This window comes from Cynocephalus volans, chromosome 10 (assembly GCF_027409185.1).
Source record: "Cynocephalus volans isolate mCynVol1 chromosome 10, mCynVol1.pri, whole genome shotgun sequence".
Classification (NCBI taxonomy): Eukaryota; Metazoa; Chordata; class Mammalia; order Dermoptera; family Cynocephalidae; genus Cynocephalus; species Cynocephalus volans.
Genome location: NC_084469.1, coordinates 44,627,403 through 44,652,872, shown reverse-complemented (window position 1 = coordinate 44,652,872; position 25,470 = coordinate 44,627,403). Strand labels below are relative to the sequence as shown.

General features: G+C 39.1%; 1 protein-coding gene across 4 annotated transcripts in view; it reads right to left on the bottom strand.

Annotated features, from left to right (window-relative positions):
• The window catches only part of PRPSAP2 (phosphoribosyl pyrophosphate synthetase associated protein 2), a 49,888-nt gene that overhangs the window by 18,631 nt on the left and 5,787 nt on the right, over window positions 1-25,470 (bottom strand). For 2 of the 4 annotated variants that reach the window (XM_063110303.1, XM_063110304.1), the window contains 6 exons: window positions 25,168-25,318; window positions 24,003-24,055; window positions 21,324-21,390; window positions 16,609-16,781; window positions 14,430-14,545; window positions 5,159-5,214 (listed from right to left, as the gene is read on the bottom strand). In XM_063110303.1, the coding sequence (XP_062966373.1) occupies window positions 5,159-5,214; window positions 14,430-14,545; window positions 16,609-16,781; window positions 21,324-21,390; window positions 24,003-24,055; window positions 25,168-25,286 (584 nt within the window). In that variant the 5' untranslated portion in view covers window positions 25,287-25,318. The other 2 variants (XM_063110306.1, XM_063110305.1) reach the window with 2 other exon arrangements.

Genomic DNA, 25,470 nt, shown 5'->3' with positions numbered 1-25,470 from the left:
ATCTCCATTCAGCAGTAATGAGCGCCCAGTTGCCAGTGTGAGTGGAGAGAGAAACATGGGCTTCTGCCCCCAACTCAGCAGTGAACAGGTATCTCTCTCCTCCCCTACTCACTGAGGCAGCGTCAGAAGAGGCCTACTGGAGTCAAGATTTTCACCACCATGCAGCAGTAATGAGGCCACTCTCTCTCAGTGGCAGTGAAGGACACGTGAGGAGCCAGTACTCCCTCTCCACCCACACGTAACAAGGAGGCCTTCCTACCTGGGGTGGTCAACACAGGCCGCCAGGCGGGGGACCTGGACTTTACCCCCACTGAGCATTAATGAACCCTTCACTACCACCACTTTTCCTGCTAGTCACAAGAAGCCAGTAGAAACAGAAGGTTCAAATAAGACCCAGAGTTTCACGCACAATGCCCAAACATCCAGATTCCAATTGAAAGTCACTCACCACACCAGGAGCCAGGAAAATCTCAACATGAATGAAAAAATGAAGCAACAACAACACCACCAAGACATGTTAAAACTGCATGACAAAGATTTTAGAGCAGCCATCAGAAAAATGCTACAAGGAGCAATTACAAACATTCTTGAAGCAAATGAAAAAAACAGAAAGCCTAAGCCAGAAATAGAAAGTCTCAGCAAAGAAACAGAAGATATAAAAAAGAACCAAATAGTATTTTAGAACTTAAAATAATAAAATAACTAAATTAAAAAGCAAGGTTGCATAGGCTCAAAAACAAGAATGGAAGTTACAGAGGAAAGGATCAGTGAAGCGGAAGACAGAACAACAGAAATCACCCAATCTGGACAACAGAGAGAAAAAAGATGAGAGGCGGGGGCTGGGGGAGGCAAAAAGAAGTACTCTACATGGAAGGAAAATAATAAAGGGAACTTGGGAACACTAGGAAGGAAGAAAGAATAAAAAAATATGAATGAATACAATAGGCTTTCCCTTTCCTCTAGGCTTTTCTAAATTATGTTTGATAGTCAAAGCAAAAATTTCAACAGCCTGATATGGCTCCAAATGTGCACAGAAAATATCTAAGACAAATATAAACAGGGAGAATAAAGGGACATACAGGGAGATAAGGTTTGTGTATTTCACTCAAACTGGTAAAACGACACCAATTTAATGTAATATATTACAGATATAATGTAATACTTAAAGCAACCTAAAGCTATATGAAGAGATACACTCAAAAACACTGTAGAGGGCCGGCCCGTGGCTCACTCAGGAGAGTGCGGTGCTGATAACACCAAGGCTACAGGTTTGGATCCCATATAGGGATGGCCGGTTGGCTCACTGGGTGAGCGTGGTGCTGACAACACCAAGTCAAGGGTTAAGATCCCCTTACCGGTCATCTTTAAAGAAAAAAAAAGACCACTGTAGAGAAAAAGCACTCTGGAATGGGGTAATAAGGACCTCAGAAAATCTACTCCACAAAAATAAGGACATTTGTAGCAAAAATTGTGAAAATCAACTTTTTCAGAACTCTGGAAGTTAACCAGAGGCTTGCAACAATCTAAGGAGTGTTTAAGAAAAGCAGCTGAACCATGCTAAGAACAGCAAATTTTAACTTGCTGTATTCCCATGCCCCTCTCTCCAGCTCTGTGGTAGACAAAAACTAGAAGCCTGATAGCCATAATAGCTGTGAAAAACAACAGCCTAGCAACCACTGGAGGGGACAGAACAGGTTTGGAGCTCCCCAAGAAGCCCCATACTCAGATAACTGTCACTATCTGGTAGTTCATTGAGACTCAGGGCTGGAGAATATGACCCAACTCAGAGCTCACTCCATGTAATTAAAAATTTTGTTTTAACCAAAAATTATAAGACATGCAAACAAAAATGAAAATACAGCCCATACACAGGAAAAAGACAGTAAACAGAAACTGTCTCTTAAGAAGCCCACTGTCAGAATTAGTAGACAGACTAAATTGACTTATAAATATGTTCAAAGAACTAAAGAAAACAATATCTGAAAAATTAAAGGACAACCAAAAAATAAAATATTCAGGTATAAATGTAACAAAATATAGACAAGATCTAAATGAAGAAAACTACAAAACTCTGATGACAGAAATCAAGGAACTAAATAGATATCCCATGTTCATGGAATAGGAAGACTCAATATTGTCAAGATGTCAGTTCTTCCCAACTCGATCTACAGATCCAATGCAATTCCAATCAAAATCTCAGCAAGTTATTTTGTAGATATCAACAAACCAATTCTAAAGTTTATGGGGAGAAGCAAAAGACCCAGAACAGCCAACATAATATTGAAGGACAAGAACAAAGTCAGAGGACTGATACTACCTGACTTTAAGACTTACTATAAAGCTACAGTAATCAACAGTGTGGTACTGGCAAAAGAACAGATAAACAGATCAATGGAAGAGAATAGAAAACCCAGAAACAGATCTGTGTAAACACAGTCAACTGATCTTTTACAATGGAGCAAAGGCAATAAAACGGAGAAAAGACAGTCTTTTCAACAAATGGTGCTGGGACAACTGGATATCCACACACAAAAGAATGAAAGCTGGACCACTACCTTATTCCACACACAAAAATGAACTGAAAATGGATCAAAGACCTAAATATAAGAGCAAAAACTAAAACTATTAGCAAAAAATATAGGGGTAAAACTTCATGAACTTGGATTTGGCAATGAATTCACAGGAAGCACAAGCAATAACAAAAATAAAATAGATAAACTGAACTTAATCAAAATTAAAACTTTTTGTGGGTCAAAGGAAATTATCAAGAAAGTAAAAAGATAACCTACAAAATGGGAGAAAATATTTGTAAATCATACATGTGATAAAGGTCTGGTATCCAAAATATACAGAAAGGCTGGCCAGTGGCTCACTTGGGAGAGCATAATGCTGATAACACCAAGGTCAAGGGTTCAGATCCACTCAGATCCACATAACAGCCAGCTGCTTGGGGATGGGACACTTACAACTCAACAAAAACACAACTCAATTATAAAATTGGCAAAAGACTTGAATAGATGTTTCTCCAAAGAGATACAAGTGACCAACAAGCACATGAAAAGATGCTCAACATCTTGAATCACTAGAGAAATGCATTTCAAACCCACAATGAGGAACCTCCTCACACCCAATGGGATGGTTATAAAAAAAATCAGAAAATAAGTGTTTGTGAGGATATGAAGAAATTGGAATCCTCATATACTACTGGTAGGAATGTAAAATGGGGCAGCTGCTATGGAAAACAATTTGATACTTCCTCAAAATATGTAAACAGAACTACCATACAACCTAGCAATTCCAATCCTAGTTAAACATCTATAAGAAATGAAAACGTATGTCCACACAGAAACTTATACATGAACGTTCATAGCAGTGGTATTCATGATGTCCACCAACACATGAATACATAAACAAACTGTTGTATATACACACAATGGGACATTACTCAGCCATCACAAGGAATGAAGTACTGACACACGCTATAACATGGATGAACCTTAAAAACATGCTAAGTGAAAGAAACCAAACACAAAAGGCCACATACTGTGTGATTCCATTTACATGAAATGCCAGGATAGACAAATCCACAAAGATGGAAAGCAGATTAGTAACTGCGAAGGGACAGAGGGAACAGAGAGAGGAGTGATTACTTAGTGGGTACAGGGTATTCTTCTGGGATGATAAAAAAGTTTCGAAAGTAGAGACAGGTGGAAGTTGCACAACGTTGTGAATTCAATTAATGTCAGTGAACTGTACACTTCAAAATGATTATTTGTAGGGCCAGCCCCATGGCTCACTCGGGAGAGTGTGGCGCTGGTAGTGCCGAGGCCGTGGGTTCGGATCCTATATAGGGACGGCCGGTGCGCTCACTGGCTGAGCATGGTGCAGACAACACCGTGCTGAGGGTTGCGATCCCCTTACCGATCAAACAAAACAAAATAAAATAAAATGATTATTTGTATATTATGTGATTTTTCACCTTAATTTTGAAAAAGCATGTATATCAAAGAAAAATAAACTACTACATTAAAATTAAGTCAGCCTTTGAACAAATGTTTTGAAATGCTGTTTGGAATGTTTACACTTATTCCAAAATGAGTCAAGGTTTCCCACAACTTAGTCAACTGGATAAGAGGAGACTGATGATACAGCTTCTTGAAGGACGTGGGTGGGCAAAGTCCTGGCTGCCCTGCAAGGTCAGCCACAAGAACACGGCAATGGAATGGTTTTGTACCAAATGCCAATTTATTTTATTTAACACACCCAGTGTATATACTAAATGTTATTCTTAACTTATAATGTCAAACAACATATCTGTAATACTTTTTAAAGTAACAGCCTACTGTGTGTGTGCAAGCTCTTCTTCATTTTTCAAAATTAACAGCGCCAGGGGCCAGGGTGGCTTTCTTTCATTCCAGAGGACTCAACATCAATCCAGTGAGCAAATGTATTCAATTGAAAAACAATTTTAAAAGGGCTTTTTTAAGAAAAAGCCTTTATTCCTACATGTGATTTTATTCTTTCCCTCTCCAATGGCTTCTCCATAAAACATTGGTATATGAAATCCTCTCAGCCAAAATACAATTTAATGTACTGTATTACTGACTCATCAATTACTCCAGGTTACATGTAACTTGCTCTACTGACTCTTTCAGGGCTGCCCCATATGTACATCTCAGGGTGTTTTTGTTTTGTAAAATGTCACCTTTTAACACATACGGATAAGTGGCCTCTCAGCTGGATACAATTCTGTTAATAAATTACTGAGTTCTTTGACTACAAGGCAGTAAACAACTACAAAGTACACTCGCCAGTATTTTAAATGCCAGATTGCCAATCTGGGAGTGAGGGAAGCACTAGATCAGTATTCCCAAAACTGGAGGGCTTTGGTTGAGACATATGACTGGCAGTCATGGACTATAACTGAGGAAAAAAAAGAGAAAACTAAAAGATTTACTTAATAAGTGGAGCTGGCAGAATAATCTTAAAATATTAGACCTTGGAAGAAAAATAAGGGATACCAGTGGGAACCCCTGGGGACCACTAAAGTGCAATCCTAGTTACACACTAAGTCCAGTCACAGCTAAACACCTGTGATTCAATCAGGGGTAACAGCTCTAGAAGCAGATCCAAGGAGTAGTCATGAGGTCCCACCTACCTCTTGGCTGAGGCTGGAGACTTGGCTACAATGACCGCATTCCTGTAATCTGGGATCTGTGACAGAGAAGAGGTTGGAGATTACTGCCATGGTTCTAAGAGGCTATTCCTACAATAAATAAAAAGGAACATTCCAACAGACTCAAATATGTCATCTGGTTACTTGGGAGTTCTACAAAAAAAGGAAGAAGTTCAAAGTAAAATTCTCCTTTGGAAAATGAAGAAACCCCTAACTAGGAAAAAAGTATTACTAAGATGTGAGCCCCACAGACTTTTTTTAAGAAGAAAGTAGGGATATAAGTGATTAGCTCATATCTCTGTGCCAGAAAATACTGATAACACAGTATAAAATTGTTTTTATAAAGTCAATAGGAAGTCCTCTCATGAATCTCAATTACATGTTATTTCATAGTACAAGGATGATATCCATCCAGTCTGAATCCAAGTTAATTGTCAATTTCCAAATTAGCATGGTCCAAACAGATGACTACTGAACATACTGCAGTCATGATGTGTTAAAGAAACCAATTTGTCAAAGGACAATCAGCCCAGTACTATTTTTAAAAGATATTAAGGGTCCTTTAAAAACAAATCAATAAAAATATCAGCTGCTTCGGAGTCTTTTCACTGTTAAAAATTTTAGTAATCTGTGCCAATGATGATTATAATCAAAGATTATCAAGCTCTGAGAGTGTAGAAGATAGAGCTATTTTTAAGCTGAGCAATGGTTTGTTGTTTCCAGCTTACTCTTGACAATATTTTCAAGCTATGTTCTTGAACCTTAACCATTTCATTCAAATATACTCCTACTACTTTTTTTCTCACAATTATGTCAATGAATTTTAATATAAGCAGCTAACAACATTTAGCACCTTGTACAATGCCTAGCACATAAGTAGTAAATAACAAATATTTAGTAAATGAACAAAAAACAGATGCATTTTTTTTTTTTAATAGATGACCGGTAAGGGGATCTTAACCCTTGACTTGGTGTTGTCAGCACCATGCTCACCCAGTGAGCTAACCGGCCATCCCTATATGGGATCCGAACCCGTGGCCTTGGTGTTATCAGCACCGCACTCTCCCGAGTGAGCCACAGGTCGGCCCAAAAAATGGATTCAATTGAAGAACGATCTAGTACATAAGCATCCAACATAATCACATGGATCAGATATGTCTATAGGAAAGCTAAAATCATCCAACACTCTCAGGGAGTAAGGCAGTAAAATCTATGTTCATTTAGACACTTTCATTATTTTTGCTGGAAGTCCTTCTAAAACTGTTTTCATGTCATTTCTCACCTCATCAAACTTCATCAAACTGCACCAAATCCAGCCAAGAGAAGATATAACAACCAAGGAAACAGTTAATAAAATCAATGAAAGGAGACTTAAAAGAAAGGACTCTATAATAAAAACAGGTCTATTGTCTCTTCAGAGTAAACAGCAAATTGTACCATACAAGGAAATAAAAAGTTGTTATTAAAAAGAACGAAAAAGAAATCTAGGAAGAGGAAGTTATTATGGTTTGGATAAGAAACTCAGTAGCTGGCTGACTGAACAGCAGAATGGACACAGCTTAAGAACCTGCAAGAATCAAGCCAAAGAATTTTCCCAAAATGCTATATACAAGAATGCAAAAACTAAAATAATAAATTTAAACTATAGAGACCAGATCCAAAATTTACAGGATCTAACAAGTCCCAAAGGAAAAGAATAAAAAATAGAATGGATGAAATATTCAAACAGAAAAAAATTCCCAGAGAACAAAAGGGACCCACTGAATAACTAGTGAGAGGACTGGAAAAAAGATCCATGCAGACACATCACAATGAAACTTCAAAACCACATGCAAAAGGATAAACTAAGACAAGTAGAACTTCAGGTGGGGGAAATTTTGCTCAAATTCAAGTAATATAGTATTGTTTTACCCATTAAATTGGCAAATTTTTTTCAAAGTTGTAATGTTAAGCATTAGGAAGGACACAGGGAAGCATGTAGTGTCATATGAGGGCACTTCAAAAAGTTTGTGGAAAAACAGAATTAAAAGATAATATGAATCTTTCCATGAACTTTTTGAAGTGCCCTCGTATGTACTACTGGTGGAAATGTGGAACCACAAAGAAGCAAATTGCCCTGCACCACAATGTTCCTTTGCAACAACCCTACCCTGTCCCATTCCGTGCCATATCTCATTTCTGTGACAAAGACAGTGGCTTGCTATAAAGACTCAGGGGGACAACCCAGGAAGAAAAATAAACAAACAACTCTAGAACCAGAAAGAGGATAACTCTAGAACTTCCTGTATAAAAAGCTGGTGAGATGGGATGGGATCTATACAAACACACCATAAAAAAACACTTGTGACCCCTTATTTTATTTACTACTCACATTATGTAAAAAATGCTGGTGCAGACCAATGATTACTAGGACTATTACCACAATATTCAACAATTTTTAAAAAACACACATGACATTTAATGTCAAACCAGTTTTTGTCATATTTTATTATCAGTGAAACTGGGATGTCTCATACTTGGTGGTCTCCCACAGCTGCTACAGCCCCAGCACCCAGGACATGCTTTCTCCTCCCTTCACATACGTGGAGGCCACAGCATTCCTACGCTCCTCACTTAGAATGAGTCACGGGCACTGTTGGTTCTATTCAGGCTGGGTTTAACTGCCATTCAAAATGTCTCCAGAAAGAGTTCACTATCATTCTTTTCATTAAAATGAAAAGTTATCATATACACTCTTCCTACGTACAGAAAGACACAGGAAGAGAGCAGCAGGGGGTAATTTAATATTCATGAATCAAATACTCATCACTGGAGGAATGACTGCAATTCCATATTTTCTTGCAAGGCAACAATCAAATGCTTTATGAAACCTTAGAAAGGAAGATCCCTACCAGTGGTTGAAGCTGTGAAAAGGAACGAATTGAAAAGGCTCTGAAAAAGGCTGCCTGACACATGCCCAGCAATGCAACTGAAGGGAGGACCATGACAAAAATTTCAAGGCAATGAGCATCCTAGTACCGGAACATTTCTTCTGACTCTAGCAGAAGGTGCATAAATTCCAATGACAAACTCAAGAGAAACAGAAAGTATGAGTTGTCAAATAGGAAAGTGTCAGCATCAAAATGTGCAGAATAAGATCTTAAGTGACATGAAGGCATGTGTCATACTATAATCAGCAGTGTTTCCTTCTTTCTTGGTGACATCAAATAATGTAAACCTTGACTGCAGCATCTTAGATTTAGTGAAATATGATTTTTCTACCCTTGCCTTAAGAAGTTCTAACACAGGAAAACAAAAGGCGTCACAGATAAGTATACTACTAAAAGGCAATACAACAGAAATTCCTTTTTAACAATGAGCTCCCACATAGTATTTAATTCTTTATAGCTTTTAAAATCTTTTTGAATGAAGGACAAAAAATTTTATTTTATTTTATTTTACTTTTTGTCTTTTTCGTGACCGGCACTCAGCCAGTGAGTGCACCGGCCATTCCTATATAGGATCCGAACCCGCGGCGGGAGCGTCACCGCGCTCCCAGCACCGCACTCTCCTGAGTGCACCACGGGCTCGGCCCAAGGACAAAAAATTTTAAAACAATGTTTGGAGTATCAATGTTAGCTCAGCATTAAAAACAACGAACCATTTCCCTAGTTTGCTGAACTACAAACATCATAGGAGAGAACTCAATCCTGACTTTCTTCCAATAACGAAACCTAAGTTGGTGATTTTTCAAGTACTGAAGCAGAAGTCTATACTGATGGGCAATGACTAGGGTCAAGCTCCCAGCCTGACCCGCTGGCAAGCAGCAGGGGCTCCAGCCTCCACTCTTCAGGCCTACAGGGAGCCCCTCAAGACGTGCTATTGACATTGATATCTTGAGACTCTGACATACAACATGCCTGTGTGTTGAGTGGAAACATCACAAAAAAACACAGATGTGGACATTAGCCTGTACCAGTCTGTGTTCATTTGTTTGGCTTTGGCAGCTGGCTGGTACCGGGATCCGAACTCCTGACCTTGGTGTTACAACACTGGGCTCTAGCCAACTGAGTGAACCAGCCAGCCCACTAGTCTATACTGACTATTGCATTTCTTCCAAAGGAACAGGTTCTCCATCCGGGTGGGTGTTAACTGGACTGCATTCTCCTACACACTCAGCTCTTGCCCTCTCACTCTTTTCTGTCTGCCTGGACCTCTTTTCCTTCCCCAGCAAGACATTTGCTGATCTTCCCTCTCACTTTCTCTTTCCCTCAAATGAGAATAAGATTCAGGTAAAACTACAGTCTATATTATTTTCTAAATTTATTACAGTTTTTATGTTCCTTATGTATAACTTTAAAGAAAACAGAGTATTTTACATTTTTCTCTTTTAAAAATACTTAAGTTTATTTTCATTATGAGGGCCTGCCTATATTAATTGCTCGAGGATAGGGAACGCCCATACTCTTACCAGAAAAAAGTTAATTGAATAAATTTTCCCGAGAACTTCTTTTTATAATACTGTATTTAAAAGATGTCAGGAAAAGTTAGTAAAGAGAGAAACAATTGATGTGAGAAAAACAGTTCCTAAAAGCAAATTGGCTAAGTTCAATATAAATTAAAATTTAAAAAGACTTCTTAAATAATAAGCCACAAAACTGCTAACTCATGCCAAAGAATAGTAAATATGACTGTATTAAAATTACACAAGTCTGATTTACACCTGGAATGCAAGGGTGGTTCAACATGAGAAGATCAATCCATGTGACGCAGCACATTAACAGAATGAAGGAAAAAAACCCACGGTCATCTCAATGGATACAGAAAAAGCACCTGACAAATCCAATACCTTTTCATGATAAGAAACACTCGGAAAACCAGAAACAGAAGTGAGTTTACTCAATATGATAAAGGGTATTTATGAAAAACCCACACAAACACCATACTCAATGGTGAAAGACTAAACATTTTTCCTCTAAGATCAGGATGCCTGCTTTCACTGCTGCTATTTAACACTGTACTGGAAGTTTCATCCAAAGCTGTTAGACAGGAAGAAGAAATTTTAAAAAACCAATTAGAAAGAAAGAGGTCAAAATAACTCCATTCACTAAAGAATCTACAAAACACAATATGCACAACAAACAAACTACCACAAAAGAGTTGCGGGGTATACCCACCCAAAAATCAGTAGTGGCACTGGCCAGCTGCCAAAACAACAGCAAAAATCAGTAGTGTTTCTATACACTAGCAATGAACATTTCAAAAAGGACACTAAAAAAAAATTCCTTTTACAATAACATCAAAAAGAACAAAACACCTAGGAATAAATTTAACCAAGGAAGTGAAAGACTTGTACATGAAAACTAGAAAACGTTGCTGAAATAAATTAAAGAAGACCTAAATACACAGAAAGACATCTTGTGTTTACGGTTGGATGACTTAATATTGTTAAGATGGCAATACTGGCCAAAGTGATCTACAGATTTAATACGATCCCTATCAAAATTCCAACGACCTTTTCTATAGAAACAGAAAAGCCAATTCTCAAATTCACATGGAACTGTAAGCCTGAAACAGCCAAAACAATCTTGAAAAAAAACAAAGTTAGAGGACTCATACTTCCCAATTTCAATCAAAACTGAGTGTGGTACTGGCATAAGAATAAATATATAGACCAAGAGTGTCCAGAAGTAAACCCAAACATCTGTGGTCAATTGATTTTTGACCATATGGTGCCAAAGCTATTCAATAGGGAGAGAATAATCTCTTCAGCAAATGGTGTTGGACAGCTAGATACCCACATGCAAAAGAATGAAGTTGAGGGTTGGCCAGTTAGCTCAGTTGGTTACAGCATGGTTTTACAACACCAAGGCTGAGGGTTAGGATCCCTGTACCATCCAGCCACCAAAAAAAAAAAAAAAAAAAAACGAGATCATTCCTGATGGAGAGTTTCTGGAGGACACACCACACCCCAAAAGGGTAGGAAGCTTCTGCATTAGTAGCCCCTACTAAATCTCCAATTCTATGGACCCTGTTTCAATCATCTCTAAAAGAATGAAGTTGGACCCCTACTTCACATCACAGACAAAAAAATAATTCAAAATGGTGGAGTATACTAACATTAATAAGGCAAATATATTTCACAGGGCCTAGCTTCCAAGGCCCTGTAGTTTCAGGTATAGCCTAACTTTTTAGAATTACACATAGAAATGTTAAGTTTGCAAAAGACAGGAAACTTTCCCTGGGCTGAAGTCTCTGTTGTAGATAAAGAATTGTAACACAGCAAAATTGCTGGCTCTAAGGGCAGATGTCTTTGGTGCAGCTAAGCCTAATGATTGTTGCCATGACAATAATCTTACTGTTCTCTTTGTAACCCCTTATGTTCCTTTTCTGTAACTTTCCTGCCTGGAGAATAAATACTGAGAGAAGACTCTAGTTCGGTGTTGGTGTTATTTTCCAAGGAGGAATGCCTCTCTCTGGAGGGTTCCTGGAAAATTAACCCCTTTGGGGCCTCTCACTGCTCAGAAGAAATGGGCTTTGAGTAATCCTTTGTGTCTCTGTCACCCTGTGGGAGAAGTGACACAAAATGGTTTGACAACCTGAATATAAGCACTGTAACTATAAAAGTATCAGAATAAAACGGGTAAATCTTCATGGCCTTGAATATGACATCTTTTCTTAGAAATTGCAAAAGCACAAATGACAAAATAAAATAAATAAATAGGACTTCATCAAAATTAAAACCTTTTGTACATCAAAGCACAGTACGAAGAAAGTGAAAAAACAACCCACAGACTGGGCGGAAATATTTGCAAATTGTATCTCTCAGAAGAATCTAGTATCCAGTATATACAGATAACTCCTACAACTCAACAGTATAAAGACAACTCAATTTAAAGATGACCAGTAAGGGGATCTCAACCCTTGGCTTGGTGTTGTCAGCACCACGCTCAGCCAGTGAGCAAACCGGCCATCCCTATATAGGATCCGAACCCATGGCCTTGGTGTTATCAGCACCGCACTCTACCGAGTGAGCCACGGGCCGGCCAAGACAACTCAATTTAAAAGTGGGCAAATAAGAAGATATACAAATAGCCAATAAATACACAAAAAGACGCTCAACATCACTAGTCATTAAGGAAATACAAATCAAAACCACACACGCACACAATGAGATACCACTCCACACTCACTACGAAGGCTATAATAAAAAATCAGAAAATAAATGTTGGTGAGAACATGGAGAAACTGGAACCCTCATACACTGCTGGCTGGAATGTAAAATGGTGCAGCCACTGTGGAAAACAGTTTGGCAGTTCCTCAAGAAGTTAAACATAGGACTACCATATGAGCAAGTAATTCTAATCCCAGGTAGATATCCAAGAGAAATGAAAACATAATGCCCACATAGAAACTTACACCTAAATGTTCACAGCAGCATTATTCACAATAGCCAAAAGGTGGAAACAATCCAAAGTGTCCATCAACACATAAACTAATAAACTGTGGTGTATATACACACAATGGAATATTATTCAGCCATAAAAAGGAATGAATTACTGATCCATGCTAGAACATGGATGAACCATGGAAACATTATGCTCAGTGAAGGAATCCAGACACAAAATGGTAATATTATGATTCTAGTTATATGAAATATCCAGAATAGGCAAATCCACAGAGACAGAAAACAGATTAGTGGTTGCCAGGAGATGGAGGTGGTGAGGAGGGTAAGAGAAATGAGGAGTGATTACTTAATGAGTACAAGATATTTTTCTGGGGTATGAAAAAGTTTTGGAACTAGATAGAGGTGGCAGTTGCAGAACACTGTGAATGTATGAAATGCCACCAAATTGTTCATGTTAAAATGGCTAATTTTATGTTATGTGAATTTCACCTTATGAAAAAAACTTAAATGTTTGCATATCAACATTCCCCAAAGAAAACTAAAAGACACATAAGTTACAAACCGAGAGAGATATGTGAAACAAATACCAAAAAATGACTACAATCAAGAATGAAGGGGCTAGCCAGTTAGCTCACTTGGGAGAGCACAGTGCTGGTAACAACAAGGTCAAGGGTTCAGATCCCCATACCAACCAGCCACCAAAAAAAAGAATGAAAAAGAATCTCTAGCTCAGTAATAAACACGCAAACAAAACCATAGAAGAACAGACGAAAGTTATTAGACACCTCTTCACAGAAGAGAAAGCATGTATGAAGAGATGTTCAACTTCATTAGTAATCAGAGCTATCTCCATCAAAGTGACAAGACATCATATCATAGGTATTCAATGACAAATATTTTAAAATTTGATAATAGAAGTATTGAAGCAAAGACAGACCCACAGGATATCTCATTCACTGCTGTTGGGAACGTAAGTTGGCATAACTGCTTTGGGAAAATTAAACATCCACACACCATACAACTCAGCAATTCCATTCTAAGTATAAAACCAAGATACACATTTGCTCATGTACCACAGGAGACACACACAAGAGTGTTCATAGCGCTATCATAATGCAAAAACCTAGAAATAACCCGTATGGAGAAAGGGTGGGTCAACTGTGATCCAGCTGCACAGTGAGCTCTTCTCAGCAGTTAATCTAATGAACTGTGACAACATGGATGAATCTCAGACACATGCATCATGAACCTTACTAACATAATGTCTAATGAAGAATTCCCAAAAGATTACACAGTTTCCTTCTACAAAGTTAAAAATCAAAACATACTTATATAATTTTGACTAATACATACATAGATGAGCTAAAAATATATAAAAAGGAAATCGAGGGAAAGATGAAACAAGATTCAGCGTGGTGGTTTCCTTGGGTGGGGGATGGGACAGAGAAGAACTATATGTGCAGATGTGAAGTTATGATGATGATTCTAGTTTTTTCTTGGGTGGTAGGATCATGGGTGTGGACTACTACAGACAGATGAACAGAGAGATAGGCTGGACAGATGAATATATATAAAAAAGGCCAGGACTATGCATGGACCAATGACGAAAGTAAGTTATTTGTTATGATCACAACTAGTCCAATTTTAGGTACCTGATGTCCAGGAAAAAAACAAAAAAAGCAATTTTAAGAGCTTAGCAAAAGAAATAAATTGCAGATTAAGAATTTTAAAATATACTGAAAAGCATTTATAAAGGACAATAGTACATTAAGGAGGATACATCAAGTTTAAATCCTTTAGGGACAGTGAAAGGAACTGAAAAAATATTTTTCAACCTTAATCAGAATGTTAAAAGTTTGACCTCACCTCCTCTTGAATATACTGTAATAAGAAGGGAGATGCTCTTAAATTATCAACAGGAATATTGAAGAAGCCCTGAATTTCCTTCTGGTGTAAATCCATAGTAATAAGATGAGTCAGACCTTTGAAAATAAAGCCGACATAAGCACATAGTTTAAAAACAAGTCATGCTGTATGAAATGAGTACTATATACTTATATAATAAATTACTATTAAAATTGCTCTCCCATCAAAAAAAAAAAAAAAAACTCAGCACCTTCATTTTTGTTTTAGTACTATGAGATCCATGATTTTCATCTTAATTCAAAGTCTCAAAATAGCAAAGATGATATGTATACAGAAATGTCTCTAAAATTCTATTAGAGCAGATTATATCTCCTTGAAGTTTCCTTAGTGGGTATGGGCCCAATTTTAAGATACAGAAGTCTGGCCGTTTAGCTCAGTTGGTTAGAGCATGGTGCTGATAACACCAAAGTCCAGGGCTCTATCCCTATAACAGCCAGCTGCCAAGAGAAAACACACACACACACACACACACACACACACACACACACACACACACACACACACACACACACACACACACACACACACACACACACACACACACACACACACACACACACACACACACACACACACACACACACACACACACACACACACACACACACACACACACACACACACACACACACACACACACACACACACACACACACACACACACACACACACACACACACACACACGGCCGTTTAGCTCAGTTGGTTAGAGCATGGTGCTGATAACACCAAAGTCCAGGGCTCTATCCCTATAACAGCCAGCTGCCAAGAGAAAACACACACACACACACACACACACACACACACACACACACACACACACACTCTCTCTCTCTCTCTCTCTCTCTCTCTCTCTCTCTCTCTCTCTCTCTCTCTCTCTCTCTCTCTCCTCTCTCTCTCTCTCTCTCTCCCCTAGCCTGGAAATTGGAGAAAATGAAGAACCTTCACTCCTATTGCATCCTTAAATGATATTTGAAACGATCACCAGAAAAGGGTAAAGAAAATTCATTACAAAAAATTTTAGAAAGAATACTTGCCCAGAAGAGCAAGAAAGTGAGCCCAACGGCCCATCCAGTAGCAAGGCTGGGACAAAGAACAGAACCTTTCCAGAAGACTCTATGAGCCAGCCTGCTCCCTTCACGAGCTGCCTGTCACAGTGTTTTCAACCAGAAATACTGGTGAGGTTACTGGGGGTTGGGTTTTTCAAAATTTTGTTTTGTTTTTGACTACTTTGGAATGCTACATTAGAAAATTTATTCTACAGGGCCGGCCCGTGGCTCACTCAGGAGAGTGTGGTGCTGATAACACCAAGGCCATGGGTTCGGATCCCATATAGGGATGGCTGGTTGCTCACTGGGTGAGCGTGGTGCTGACAACACCAAGTCAAGGGTTAAGATCCCCTTACCGGTCATCTTTAAAAAAAAAAAAAAAGAAAAAGAGAAGAAAATTTATTCTACAGTAAGTATCTGTGTTAAAATGCAGTGATGTGAGGACTTTTATTCTTTCCTCTATGTACAATGCTCTGTGATATGTACCTTCTATAATTATATACACACATGTACAAGTGCACACACATACACAGATACACATACACAATAACAACTATAAAGATTACTTAAAAACAAGGAGAATAGTTTTAGGATGCTACCTGAAAGTGCATAACACTAATAATATTAAGGGGTCTTCAAAAAGTTCATGAAAAGATTAATATGATCTTTTAATTCTATTTTTTCCGCAAACTTTTTGACATATCCTCCTATATATGGTTAACAAAATATGCCTATCTGTCCTAAGAAAGGGAAGAGGCTAAAATAAAAATAGTTGCTGTGTTAACAGTTCAGCAGTAGGGTTAAGAATGACTTTTCCTCTTTCGTAATAACTTTAATATGATTGTAAATTGTCTTTCAATGTAATTTTTAAACAAAGAATTTAGGAAAAAAATGGAAAACATAAGTCATTCTAATTACCTCTGTGTTGTAGGGAGTTAGTTGTCTTTAGAAGGTGCAGCACTGTTTTCACTCTGCTCAACATTCTGATTTAGTTAAGTAAAGGCTTTGCTATGTCCAAGATAAAAATAAAACTCCCAGGTTCCCAACTGTCACATCGCCATTCTTTCTTACCAGCTTTGCACATCATGGAGGCCAGCAATTTAGAGACAATGGAGCCTCTTTTTCTCATCTTGCACTGCTTGCTGTAAGGAAAGTAAGGGATCACACCAATAATGCTCTTGGCACAAGAGGTCTTACATGCATACACCATAATCAGGAGCTCCATGATGGTGGTGTTCACATCCCTGAAACCAAGACACAGAAAACGCCATCAGGGAACAGATAAGACACTTCATGATGTTTCCCTGTTCCAATGAAGTGTTAGCAGTATGCCACTCATGCCTCTGTCAACACTTAAGGCACAAGACACACAAAAAAACCAATAAATTCAAAAAAATGAAAAACAAAACAAAAACAATAAATTCTTCTCTTCTCAGGTCTCCATTAGCTCCCCCCACATTCCCTCTCAGCTGACGTCTCTACTTCCTTTTTCACCAGGAAAAGTACACCATCAGAAGACAGCTTCCGCCTCTGTATCTGCACCCTGCAAATCGGCCCACCCCAGTCATCAGCCAGAGACGCCAAAAGTTACCCTAAAGTTAATCCCTCCAAATCACAAACTAATCCCCACCCCCTCTCACCCACTGAAGACACTGCTCCAATAATCCTCCCTCTCCACCTCCACCATCAATTTGATACTCCCTGGCTGATACAAACACCTGTCACCTCTTCTGTTGTACTGATGTAATGACGACTTGCAACCACCCTCCCTATGCCCCATTTCTTTGCTCCCCTTTGTAGTATACCTCAAGAAAGCTGTCTACACTTGCCATCTCTAATTCATCTACACTCATCATCTCCCCAACACATTCCAATGAAGCTTTTGTCCTCAAAACACCACCAAAGCTGTTCTCATCGAGGTCATCAGTGGCCTCCACAAGGGGAAATCCACCACTCAATTCTCAGTCCTTCTTCTTGAGCAGCATTTGACACAGGTACTCACCCCTGATCCCTGATACACTCTATTCACTTGGCTTCCAGGGTGCCCCTCTCTGGTCTCCTGTCTCCCTTGGCTTCTTTAGCTGGTCCCTATTCTCCCCAACCTCCTGCCCTAAAACTTGTTCACTTGTCCTTTTCTCCCTCTGTCTCTCCACATCCCTTAGGTTTCTCAACCAACTTCTCGGCTTTACAAATGCTGGTGACTCTCAAATTTATATTTCCAGTCCAAGCTTCTCGTCTGAATGCCAATCTAACAATCTAATTCAACTGCTACTTGACAAGACCACTCAAATGTCTGTTAAGATGTCTCAAAACTTAACATACTCCAAACTGAACTGCTCCTCCCCCTCAAAAGCCTGCTTCACCAGAAAACCTTTGCCATCTCAGGTGACGTCAACACTCTTCCTCCACTTTTCTCAGAACAAAAGCCTTAGAGATATCCTTGACTCCTCTCTTATCCATAAAGTTTCCAGGTCTCGCCACCGCACTGCTGTGCCTGGGGCTGAGCCATGTTCCCTGCACCACTAGGTGACTGTGCTGGCTTGCTGCGCAGGGCTCCCGCTCCTCCTGCCATCCCCTACAGTGCAGCAGCTCCACGCAGAGCCAGCTTGACCTTGAAGTGGAAGATCTGACTTTTTCCAAAGCAAAAGCCTAAGGCCTCACAATGACTCCTGGGCCCTTCATGATCTGTCCCACCCACCCCAACATCCCCGTCCTGCTCCACGTCCCTCTCAGCCTGCTAAATGTGACCCTGGTCAGCCCTCCTGTAGTGGATTGAATTATGTCTCCCCAAAACTCATTGGAGCTTGAACTGTTCCCCAAGTTTTATGTATTGGAAACTTAGCCCCACTGTGACTGTTAAGAGGGTGAGAAATCCTATTATGGTAGTTGAAAGGTGGAGCCTTGAAGAGGTGAATGGATTAAAAATTGTGGTCAGGGGCATGGTTCTGAGGCCTTTAAAGAACAGGAGAGTCTGTCTGTCTCTCTCTCTGCTCTCTCTGCTTCCACCATCTTGTAATGTGAGACCCCTGGGTCACTGATGCCAGATGGACTTTGGACTTCCCAGCCTCAGAAAATGTGAGGAATAAATTTCATTTTTCTTTATAAATTACCCAGTTCCACGTACTTTGTTATAGCAACACAAAACAGACTAATACACCTCCCATGGGCTGCTCACTGCCACTGAGGGCCTTACTCTAGGTGTTCCCACTGCCTGGAACGCTCTCCTCCCTGCCCAGCCACCTGGCTCACTCTCTCACCTTCTCCGGTTTTTGCTCAAATACCACCTCTGCAATGAGGCTTAATCTGTCCACCTCTCTCCACCCTCTCACCACCATCACTCCCAATTCCTTGCCATGCCAAGTTTTTTTTTTCCAAGCACTCATCTTTTGACATACTAGATAACCTATTTATTATGTTCACTATGTCCTCCTCCACTAGACTAAACTCCACAAGGACAAAGATCTTTATCTGTGTTAATCATTAATGCATCGCACACACCTGTCACAGTAACTAGACTATAGTGGACGTTCAGTAAATATTTGTTAATGAAAGAACAAGTGAATGAACACATAGAACACCTGGGAGAGAGATTCTCTGTTACTAACAATAAGCCTGACATCTGATGAGTTAAATAGACTTTTACAAAGGATAAGCGTACGGCTGGCTGGTTAGCTCAATTGCTTAAAGTGCAGCCTTATAACCCCAAGGTCAGGGGTTTGGATCCCTGTACTGGCCAGCTGCCAGAAAAAAAAAGTGAGTGCCAAGTCACTCAGGCTCTGAAACCACGCCCCCAGGAGCACCAATGTCTGTGAGCTGAAACAAAGCTTTCTACCACGCAACTCAAATATGAAAGCTGTCTGAATAACAGGAAACTTCAGTTCATGGACAGAATTTCCTTAATTTAACATTTTTCTTATACTTTTAGTGTCTACCCCTAGCTTTTACTAAAATAAAGTATATGATGTATCTGACAACACCAAATCTCAATGCTAACTATTTCATGGTATTTCATAAGAAGACCATGATGTCTAGACTTTCTGCAACCTGGACAAGACTGAGGACCTCTGAGTTCCTATGGCACATATGGAACAATACAAAATGAGACACAGAAAGAAAATTAAGGGGATGCTGAGTGGTTTCGACTAGAAGAATAAGAAACTAACAAAAGGTAGGGGCTGATAACAGTATTGAAACAAAAAAAGAAAAAAAAAAAGGAAGGACTTGAAAATAGAGGGGATTAGCAGAATCACCCTTCTGAAGTCCTGAATTTTAAGTCCAATAGGGCCTTTAGTGCCTACTTATTCCCTTGGCAATCCACGCAACCTCTGTCCATTTATTCAATGGAATCACACCTGTCTCTGCGGAAACAAAAGTACTGAAGACACCCAGGAGTACAAGCAGCCTAGGTTTTTCTGTGCCTGCACCTTCCCTTCCTGATGCTGGAGGTGAAGGGTGAGGTACGGGCACAGGCGAGTCCTCCACGAGCACCCTGGCCTTGTGGCACGCCTGGGAAAGAGGAGAGCAGCAGTATGCAGTGCCCCTGTGCCCAGTTCTCCTGAGGATCCCAAGTGTCACTGCAGAAAGTAAAGCCAGGGCACCATGGAAAGGCCAGCCACACCCTTCCTCTTTCATGGCACACATACTCTCCAGAGGGACAGGATGTAATGACAGGCTCCTGCTACCTCCTCAAAGGGTTTTGTGATTTCATCCTGATGACTGAAGACCAGGAGAGACATGCCCAAATTTAGGTGAAAATATTTGCATTCCAAGACTAAACTACCCTGAAATTTGGCTCTTCTTCCCTTTCTTATAGAGATATATATAAACACAAATTCAGCATGTTTATATACAAATTCAGCAGACAGCAATTTGCAGACTTTCAGAGCTAAAAACTGATGCACTATACAAACTAATTTGTAGACATTATTAAAAATCTCTGAGTGAAGAATTTTCATACACAGAGGCATCTGGAGACAGCTGTGGACAATGCACAATGGAAACCAGGGTTTCCCTTTCAGGGTGGCACCTGATTGAAAAGTAGTGCAGACAGTCTCACTGAACTGAATCTTCTACACCCAGCTTACACACTTGTGACCACAACAATTCCCAGAATACATGTATGTCAAATGTCACACCAGACAGGAATAACACATTCCTTCAGTACAGTATTTTATCTCCTCAGCTCATTTAATTTATGCAACAAAACAATAAATGCTGACCACTTTTAAATCATCTGCAATAAAAGCTTTAGAACCTCAACTAAGAAAACTCCCCTCCCCCAACCTTCTTCTTTGGAGGGGGAGAGACTACAAGTGCTACCCTGCAAATTTTACAAAATTCTGGCTATTATTAGGAAACATAATAGGTTCTACTACCTCTAAGACCCTCTACTCCAATACCTAGGTATTTCCACCCATCAAGAACACGGAAAGTGGGAAAGGGGGACTGAGTAAGGGACACAAAGAGTAATTATAATTTGTAATGATGAACATGGTAATAATATTGGTTTGACCACATGCTGTACATAAATACTTATAGTTAACTCTGTACTCCATAAATATGTATAATCATAAATAAATGAATAAATATGTAAAAGAAAATGGTACATCATTAAAAAAAAAAAAAAAGAACACATACTAGTCAGCAGTTATGTCAGAAAAACCAGCTAAGATATACCAATTTTAAGTCTATTACAAATCTTCCTGTTGAGTCAACTCTTATTATTCTAAATACTCATGCCCAAACAGAAACCCAAAAAGCAACATTTCTGCTAGACAACTACTCACTTTGAAACTGTTTGGATGATGAAAACATCTTTTCCTCTCACGGACTCTTGAATTTGTACTCTTGTTTCTGGAAGGAAAAGAAAAAGCAGGGAGAGGAAGGCATACAGTTCAAATTTTTTAAAATACATACAAAAATCTACATTATTCCTCAATGTTACAAAATATGGAAACTGGAACTGTTACAAAACTCAGTAGCCTTTCAATGTTATGATGAATGATAAACATACTGCCATTAATTGCACTTTTTAAACACATTTAGTTACATGAAGGCCTTAAGATGGAATTACACTCTGACTTCAAATAAGTAAATCTACACTTCTCACACTCACATACATAAGCAGTGAGTGCCGCACCACTCTGAGCACAGTATCTTTACAGAAAATTATACGCTCATTCATTTCACCAGCATCAACTGAGAACTTACTAGGCAAAAAATGTTTATGTTGTGAGAGCAAAGACAAACAAAACCCAATATCCTTATTATCAAAAAATTTGTGACCAGCTACAAGGAAACAATTGCACAAATCCAAGATGGGACATTCTACAGGACAACCTCTTCAATAGTCAATGTCATAGGAAGAGAAAAGAACAGGTGAGAGGACTGTTCTAGATCAGAAGAGACTAAAAAGATATTAAGAAAATATTATTTGAACTAAGAATCTTGATTTGGAGGAAAAAAAATTGCTATATAAGACCCTATAGGACAACTGGGGAAATGTGAATATAGACTGGATATTAGACAATTAAAAACTATTGTTAATTTCTCTAAATGTGACAATGGCACATTTATGTAGGAGAAAGTATTTACTCTTAGGAGATGCATGAAGTACTCAGGAGTTAAGCGTCTTGACATCTGCAGCTTTCAACTGGTTCTACACATACATATTCATATGGCAAAATATTAACTGCTGAACCTAGGTGGTAGATATTATACGGGTATTCACATACTACTCTTTCAAATTTCTTGAATGTTTGAACATTCTCATTAAAAATGTTAGAAAAAAACAGAATGCATGTTTACAAAAGAATGGGATATGACGTTAAGAAAATGAGCTTTAGAGTCAAGGAGATCTGGATTCAAACCCTGACTGTTCTACTTCTGGACCTCATACCTAACATCATCCCCGAACTCCGTTTTTCAGTAGCTGGTGAGGAATCCACAAACATCAGTTCCTGCCTTCCTCCTCAACAGACACAAGTATCTTCCCTCCCTTCATTCATAGACCTGGAGAGACTCAAGTTCCTTCTGAGTCTCACACAGCTGGTTCCCCGCTTAAGTCCTCCCTTCCAGACTCCAGACAAAGGACATCATCCAACTCCCTTTAAAGGCAGAATCTTCTCCAAACACTTCCTGCACAGTTTCTTCAATTCTGTTTTTTCCCTGCTGAAGCCACATGGGGATCTTGGGAGACAGGAAAGAGGAGGCAGTAATGGAGAAATAAATAGGGGAACATCAAACTTGTGTCTTTGTAGCAAAGCCTCCTGTAAGCTTTATAATATTTAAATACTTGACAAAGTCCTGTAGTGGAAAATGAGAAGGAATGTGTTTACTGAGCACCTACTATGTGCCAAGAACTGCACTAGGCACACAAATTGTCCCATTTAATCCTCAAAAGAGTCCTAATTATTGACAGTTTAGAAAGGTTAATAACTTGCCAAGAATAAGCTGCATGACTCTGTAGCCCACACAAGCTGTTCATTGCTCTTGCTAGAATAATTTCAAATATCCACCATTTCTAAAGAAATTACAAAGATTAAAAAACACAATTTTTACAACTTGGAATGATTATGTGTGGTAGTCCCCCCTTATCCGTGGTTTAGCTTTCCATGGTTTCAGTTACCCATGGTCAACTGTGGTTCAAAAATATTAAATGGTATATTCCAGAAATAAACAATTCATAAGTTTTAAATTATACACCATTCTGAGTAGCATAATGAAACCTTATACCATCTGGCTCAGTCCTGCCCAGGATGTGAACCATCCCTTTGTCCAGCACATCAATGTTATAAACGTAGGCTACCCACCCTATACAATGTAATTATATAGGAAAAAAATACAGTATATATAAGGTTCGGTACTATCCACGGTTTCAGGCATCCACTGGGGGTCTTGGGACGTATTCCCCATGGATAAGGGGGGACACTACTGTAATGACATAAATCAGTTAGCAAAAAGTATTGCCTAACAAGATTTCATGAAGTCTAACCCACGGCAGCCTAGGTGGAAGAATAATCAACTAAAACTGTGGCCACACAGGATTTACTCACACTGCCTAAGGTAACACAAATTCGACCAACAACTGAGCCAATGTTTTCATTCAGTTGACCAGCTGGCCCATATATTTACACAGTTTTTATTGAATGAGGTCTACGAACTGGAGTTTAAGCCCCCAGATGTGACTTGCAACAGGGTTATATGAGAAGTCTTCAAAAAGTTCAAGAACGATTCATATTATCTTTTCATTCTATTTTTTCATGAACTTTCTGAGATACCCTCACATATCTAGTTGGAATTAGTGACAGCTAAAACACTACTCTCTTCCACCTTGCCTGCCAAACTTCCTGCTAATGGAACTAACTGGACAACTGAATCAAACCCTCCCAACAGTGGAGGATGAAGCACTGAGCCGACCACATTTCACAAAAAGATCAATGATATGCATGTCCAAGACAGCTCACCTCTGTTAGGTTCCTGGTAAACCTGCACTTTGCCCATCTCCACCCCCAGCCGCCTAGAGAAGAGAAAGAGGGAAAAGCTGAAAAGGTAATAGAATAGACCCAATATCTTTACTATTTAAGGATGACTCATAAATTGATAAAAGTAAAATAAAATAAAGTTATTCTTATAAACTTTAAAGTCAACATTATATTGTTATGTCAGTCCATTCCCTGGTCCCCTTATCCCCGGCCCAGGCCTACCTAGTCTGGCTCTGCCTGCCCCACAGACCACCGTTCTGGGGTTCCTGCACTCTAGGCCACAGCCTGTGAAGCACACCAACGCCGCCTCCTGCACCCCAGAGGATCTTGGCCCCTGCTGCTCCCTCTGCCTGCAGTGCCCTGCCTGAGACCTTCACTTGGCGGCTCACTCGGGTTTCTCCATCCATGTACCATCCCTTCAATTTGAAAGGCACCTGAGCACCAGCCAAAGCAGAACAACTGCCCCATTGTTCCTGTCATCCTGTTTTATTCTAGCATTTATCACCATCTCAAATTACCTTGTTTTGTTGACTTGGTTCTCGTCTGGCTCTCATGCTACAATGAAAATTTCATAAGAAGGAAGGATCTTAAGTGGTTTGCTCAACCCCCAACATGTAGATAAAGGCCCCATACATAGTAGGAGCTCGGTATTTGTTTCAGAAGTATCTAAAATTTTACTGAACAATAACCTATAAAACTATTATCATATAGTATACACTTCACTGTTCTTCATTCTCAAATAAGTCTATATATATGTAGCACCTAACACAACCTCTGGTACTTACGAGGCATTCAATAAATGTCTGCTAAATGAATATGTAGGGAGTTGTGACAGTTTACAAAGAGATTAGCCCTTAATAACACAGATCATACACAGATAAACTATAAAATATCCATTTTCAGATTTAACAATCACTGCTAATCCAATTATCTATCTATCTATCTATCTATCTATCTATCTATCTATCTATCTATCTATCTATCTATCTATTTATTTATTTATTTTAGGAGGGTCAAGTGAAGCAGTGGGAGTGGAGAAGGAACAAAGGAATCTGTAACTGGTTGTAATCAATTAGTTATATACCAATGATCAAATTTAAAACATCACATAATAAATATATGTTTTAATGCTACGATTATAACTTACTCAGCAATTTTCTTTGAAAGCTCCATACAAGATGAATTAGAATTTGCTGAAAACAACACCAGACCTCCTTTGGTTATGTTCATCTTGGTTTCTAATTCAGGTGGCGCCACACAAAACATCAAAACCTTCTTGGTTTTCCAATTCTCAGAGCCTAGAAGGATACAAAATATATATTAAGAACTGCCATATGACAGTAATATATACCTGAATGGATTTTTTTTTTTTTAATAGCAAATGACTTAAGCTGAAGAAAACTAGTTTTCTCCATAATGGTGTCTTTTATGTGTTCTATGAATTCACACA